This window comes from Sitophilus oryzae, unplaced genomic scaffold (genome assembly GCF_002938485.1).
Source record: "Sitophilus oryzae breed Bouriz unplaced genomic scaffold, Soryzae_2.0 scaffold_1809_pilon_pilon, whole genome shotgun sequence".
Classification (NCBI taxonomy): domain Eukaryota; kingdom Metazoa; phylum Arthropoda; class Insecta; order Coleoptera; family Curculionidae; genus Sitophilus; species Sitophilus oryzae.
The window spans coordinates 37,194-43,915 of record NW_022146512.1 but is presented as its reverse complement, the minus strand read 5'-3'; the positions used below and the strand labels follow the sequence as shown (position 1 = coordinate 43,915).

The window sequence follows — 6,722 nt, the reverse complement described above, 5'->3', positions numbered from 1 at the left end:
AAAAACATTTGAATACGTCAATCAATCCTAATTTATATATAATATTATATATAATAACTAATATATACTAACATACCAAATCTCGTTTTTTTATCTGAAAAATTAAAAAAGTTATAGGAGTGAGCCACTTTTGAGATGCACCCGGTATATATTCCACTCCCAATTCTCAGAAGTTTAGTTTCACTTGAAGGTCACTGATTTGTGTAAAGTGCTAATATAAATAATTTTGGGCCACAGTTGTTTTGATTTGGTTCAAACATTATTCCTAAGATTTAAAAAAAATGTAATACTTTTATGTCATAACTTGTGCATTTAAATCACAAAAAATTTAATCACATTTTACAATAAATAATAATTATCGTTCAAAAATTAAAGTAATATTCCAGATGTAATATAAAAATATTTTTTTTTTCAAATTGAATTAAAAAAAAAAATAGTATTGAAAAAAAAGTAAATGAAAACAAGGTAAATGTTCCCCAATTTGGCAGCACAGAAAGTAATTACAAAGAAATATCGTAATATAAATATGATTGGATATTCTATTGACCTTTTGCATCCAAATCATGCAGATAAAAGAAAAAATACAGATACATAAATTATACAATATATATATATATATATACTCTTAACAAAATTGCTCTTATTTCTGAACACATTTTCAATAGTTTCATACCATTTATGGAACATTTCATTCCGATTTTGAAAATTTCAGTCTGGCATCTCTATACTTACAATAGGTAATACTGGCTTCATACTATCTGCTTTCTTGGTATGTGTGTTTTGCTTATCATTTTGTTGTTCAAGTTCAACTCCGTTCTGATGAGGTTCAGTATGATAAGCAATATTACCATATTCTTGTAGCAATGGGCATGCACCTAAGATGAATGGGCAAAAATCTTTCCTTATGCCAAACCACCCTTCAAAAAGTGTCTCCTTATTAAAAAAATATATTAAATACCTGTGTACACTTACACTTGTTTGCCCCTTTGGCACTAAATGACATTAAAATTAAAGTAAAGAATGATATAAAAAGTGGACTAACAACAGCTGTAAAAGTAATTTGAATATCTTCATCTAATTTGTTAGCTAATAAAACCTGTAATTTAAAAATGTAAATAATAAAATCCATAATAATGCTTTACCTATATTTTACCTGAAATATCAAAATGGGAATTACTAAAAAGGTATACCCTAAGGCAGAGTGAAGACTGCTCCTTTTTTGCTGTGCATTAACTTCTGGAGTGCGTAAAAGTATAGCAGCAAATATTATAGTGTATAAGACACCTACCTAAGTATGATATGAAAAAATTAATTAAAAATATAAAAGAGTTAACAAATATTTTACCAATGATAAACACATTACAATCCATAATGGCACAAAAACAACCTCCCACGACCATCCAATGAATCCATCAAGTCTTAAGGCTAAGAATATAAACTGTAATATATTAACAGCACAGAAAAGTTCCAACTATAAAATATAATTTATTAGGCCAGATTAGAAATATGTATATATATCCTCTACCTCAAAACTTCTGTCGTGTTTAACTGCCCATATACAAACTGCTATACTAACAATACTGATAAAAATTAGTGGAATAAAAACTAATATCCATAAATGTCTCGAAGATTCTAATTTATCACAAACCAATAACTCGAACATTAACAATATTAAGTGTAATGCTAATGATATTAACATAGATTTATAATGAATATAAGCTTCACCTTCCAATCTACAAATATATTTAATAGTAAAATTTTGAAAATATGGAAATGAACATATAGTACCTGAAATGTGGGTATCTCCACCACACATAACTTCCTATCATAGCCCCAACAATTACCAACGTTTTCCAAACCCATATTGGAGAAAAAACTGTCCAATATGACCATGTAATATAGTTGTCCAATTTTAATGCAAATATAATAGTAAAAGTTAATAGGCAGGTATGCACAACAAATTTACTAAAAGTAATGAAAAATATCCATTTTAGTTATAACAAGAACAAGATCAAAACTTGACTATATACAAATGTTTATTGTATTTTGTATTGAATAAAGAAGAAAATAAGAGAACACACTCACCTCGAATTAAAATCTTGAAAAACCGTTTGTAAATTCATTTCGCATTATAAATATATACGAAAATAAAAATCCATTATTTTCAAATAATTCTTAAAGTCAACATCTACTAACCAACATCTAGTAATGTAATGGTAAAATTGTAGTCAGTTATGTATTGGAAGAAATCATACACTGTATTTTTGATAGAAATATAATTTCAAAGAAAAAAAAATAAAACAGTATAACATATCCAACTTTATCCCAAACAGAAATTACAGAAAATATTTTATTTTTAAAAAAAAAAATTTTTGTGACATCCCTTTTTAATAAATGACATATGACGTATCCATAAAAACTTAATTTTTGTAGGGATGGGTGTATCGATTTTATTTTCACTATGGTGGTATCGATTCTTTTTCCTTTTTTACGTTTTGGTGTAAAATACAGGTAAAAAACGAAAAAGCTTAAAACCAGGGTTCGGGATACTACATGTGACTTTTAAAAACTACATAAACTACATTACATGTAACCTATGTATATAACTTTCAAATATCAAAGGTTTGAGGTGAGGTTGTAATAAGTTGAAGCTTTAGAAAACACAATGTATTTAAGAAAACAGAAGAAATATGGCTTTAAACATAATATTTACATCATATTATCTCTATTACACCTCATACAAAGGAAAATTATTCATAATATCCTTTAATATCAATACATAGTTTATTAACATAGTTTTCATTTCAAGAAAAACTACACGTAGTTAATAAATTACGTCTTAACTAACTACTTCCGAACCCTGATTAGGTAATGGTGTGGATCAGGGTTCGGAAGTAGTTAATTAAGACGTAATTTACCTGATTAACTACGTGTAGTTTTTCTTCAAAAACTACGTCATTTCCCTTTTATTAACTACATGAAAACTACGTTAATAAACTATGTATTGATATTATGAATAATTTTCCTTTGTATCAGGTGTAATACAGATAATATGAGGTAAATATATATTTAAAGCCATATATTTCTTCTGTTTTCTTAAATACATTATGTGTTTTTAAAGCTTCAACTTATTATAACCTCACCTCAAATCTTTGATATTTGAAAGTTACATACATAGATTACATAAACTACACCCTCTACATAAACTACATGTAATGTAGTTTATGTAGTTTTTAAAAGTAACATGTAATTTACCGAACCCTGGTGTGGATCCGGTGGCTGACCTTGAAACGAGTTTTTGCTGCATATAGTCACAGATACTACGCATGCGCAGATCGTCGATGTTGCCGGAGTGCAAGTTATTTTGGAATTATTTTCAGTAGAAAACAAATAATTTTAATTTTCCTTCATATGTGTTTTTCAGTGTTTTTTTGTCAATATATACCGTATGATCGAAAAAACGGCGTCCAGTTGGCTGGGAAATGACGATTGAGGACATTTCCCATATAAATTTACATAAAAAATGACAGCGATCTTCATTTCATAGTCATCGCTGACGCTATTTTTTTCGATCATAGCAGGGTATATTATTTATATTATTTTAATACTTCGCACAACACGTGAACGCTTATTATGTATTATCATAGTCAATAAAATTAAATAGAAATAAAACTCTAGATTCCTATAATTAATCTAATTGCTCTAGATTATTATGCAACGTTTAAAAAGGGCTTTATTAAAAATTCGGGAAATTAAAAGGGATGTGCCCAAGTTTTTTCTTTTTTTTAAATTTTTAAATGCTGTAGCTCCATGTCATGTTCATAAAAGTTTTTGTTAACATTCCATCAAAACTACGGAGGCCTTAAAAGGCCTTTTAGCCTCCGTAACTAAAATTGTAGAATCAGCTTCAGCAACATTAACAGTTACCTTGTTTAATTCTGTTTATACATATATTGCATTAATTTTTCTGCTACCTTAAGATTTCTCTATTCTTACACCTAATTTAGAATAGCATATATGATTTATAAACCATATTTTTCCTAATGGAAGGATGGAATAGGATATGCAAAATTAAGATATTTTAACATTTATTTTATAATATAGTATTAAGATTAAGAGATAACAAATATTATAAGAAAGATATTAATATAAATCACAAACTAAGTCTTAATTTGGTTTTGTATAAACAGAGGTATAAAATAAGACTCAACCTTCACCATATTGTCAAGATTTGGCATTATTGGAAACAAGAAATTACAGTAAATTAAGAAAAGAATATCAAAATACACGATATTAAATACTGTAATGTATTCTACGACACAATCTCCCTTCTAAAGAGAAAAAGATAAAACATAAAGCTTATTTTAGTCTTATCAGCACACTCTTCGATAAAATATATGTCTAAAATTGCTATTAATCCACTAACTTGATATTTTTAAGAAATTATGATACAAACGTTATAATCAAAGTATATTTTAAAGTATATGTTAGTAACATTATAGGTAAAATGTTACCTCTATCTCCCATTGACGTGTATTGTTCTATAAGACTCGTCATGGTAGTACTTCGATACATCAATACATATAATCAAAACTGTTGTTGCCTGTAAATAACTAGAAATTAAATAACTTGAAAGAAATAAAATAATTCTAATAAGTTTAAAACCATTAAGAAAAAATACGTAAATGATCATTTTTAATTTTAATGTAGATATATAAATAAATATGTTATTATTATTACAATTTTATATATTCATAATACTTTCATTTCACAATCTTCATTATCTTTCTTACCTTAATTTTGGATATCAAGATAAATCTGAAATTATAGAATTTGTATTATTATTGATTAACAGTCAAAAAAAAATTTTCAACTGCAAACATAGATAAATGAAACAAGTTTAGATTGGAAAGTGCCCATAAGGACAATGTAAACACTATTTGGCGCTATTCTTGCAACGGTCGCGACCCAAAACTTTTGCAAAATTTCGGAGCGGTTCGGCTTTTTCCGGAATTATATCGCCAAATATTGTTTATTCAAATTTATTATTATTTTTGTTTAATTTTATAAATAAAATACAGTGTGTTGCATACAAGAAACTTTATTTTCCATAAGGACGCATGTATGAAATACCTATGAAACATTGGAAACCGATGTTATGCCACGATCCACGATGGTTTTTGCAGTTCACAGCACAGCTTTTTAAGTTTTTAATGCCACTTTTTCACAATTATCACCGGTTGGAGTAAATAAAACTTGAATTAAACTCACAACATAGCAGTAATTACTTTGAAAATGGACGCTATAAACACTTTTCGGAATTTCTTTAATGAGAGCGGTTTAGATTTTGAAAGATTATTATGATTTTTGAAGATTCTGACTTTGACAAGAGAAAATTATTTCTGTTTTTGTTTGCCGTTGTTCTTAGCGACCGCTATAGCAGCGCCAGATCGCGTATAACGGTCGCGACCCAAAATAATTTCGCGACCTAAAATTTTCACGGGCTTTCCAATCTAAACTTGTTGCATTTATCTATGAAAATTTCTAAGTTGTTTATTCTAGGAGCTACAGATGCCCGACGCACTTTTGCCGGACCCTGTATTATGAATAGCTTTTTTTTAAATATAATTTTAGGCCACACATACCAACTCACACGCATCTATACCATTGTTTTTGGGTAAAGGTGTGGATCCGGTGGCTGACCTTGAAGCCCATATTTGCTGCATTTGATCATCGATACTACGCAAGCGCACATCGTCGATGTTGCCAAATTGCAGTTTATTTTCGAATTCTTTGCAGTTCAAAATTATTTTTTTTTGAGTGTGAATCAGTAATAATACTAATAATACAAATTCTATAATTAAGTTTATAATTTGAGACTTATCTTGATATCCAAAATTAAGGTAAGAAGGAAAATGAAGATTGTGAAATGAAAGTATTATGAGTATATAAAATTGTAATAATAATAACGTATGTATTTATATATTTACATTAGAATTAAAAATTATCATTTACGGATTTTTTCTTAATGGTTTTAAACTTATTAGAATTATTTTGTATCATCAATATGACACATCATTTATTACATCCAAGTTGTTTAATTTCTAGTTATTTACAGGCAACAATAGTTTTGGTTATATGTATTAAAGTACTACCATGACGAGTCTTATAGAACAATACACGTCAATGGGAGATAGAGGTAACATTTTACCTACTTTGATTATAATGTTTGTATCATAGTTTCTTAAAAATATCAAGTTAGTAGATTAATAGCAATTTTAGACAAATATTTTATCGAAGGGTGTGTTGATAAGACTAAAATAAGCTTTATGTTTTATCTTTTTCTCTTTAGAAGGGAGATGGTTTGTGTCGTAGAATACATTACAGTATTTAATATCGTGTACTTTGATATTCTTTTCTTAATTTACTGTAATTAATTGTTTCCTAAAATGCCAAATCTTGACAATATGGTGAAGGTTGAGTTTTAATCTTATTAGTTTTATATACCTATGTTTATACAAGACTACAAGACCAAATTAAGACTTAGTTAGTTTGTGATTTATATTAAGATCTTTCTTATAATATTTGTTATGTCTTAATCTTAATACTATATCATGCTTTGTCTGGAAAATAAATGTTAAAATATCTTAATTTTGTATATCCTATTCCATCCTTCCATTAGGAAAAATATGGTTTATAAATCATATATGCTAAGAAAATCA

The 6,722-nt window shown here is 27.7% G+C and overlaps 1 protein-coding gene across 1 annotated transcript; it reads right to left on the bottom strand.

The window, feature by feature from the left end:
* Nucleotides 1-219: 219 nt before the first annotated feature.
* LOC115883114 (transmembrane protein 185B) lies at nt 220-2,372 on the bottom strand. The gene is made up of 7 exons (XM_030901417.1): nt 2,086-2,372; nt 1,789-1,965; nt 1,526-1,733; nt 1,346-1,471; nt 1,154-1,288; nt 973-1,096; nt 220-917 (listed from the first exon to the last, which is right to left on the bottom strand). The coding sequence occupies exons 1-7, from the start codon at nt 2,121-2,123 to the stop codon at nt 709-711; spliced, it is 1,017 nt and encodes a 338-aa protein (XP_030757277.1). The 5' UTR covers nt 2,124-2,372; the 3' UTR covers nt 220-708.
* Between the last annotated feature and the right edge of the window lie 4,350 nt (nt 2,373-6,722).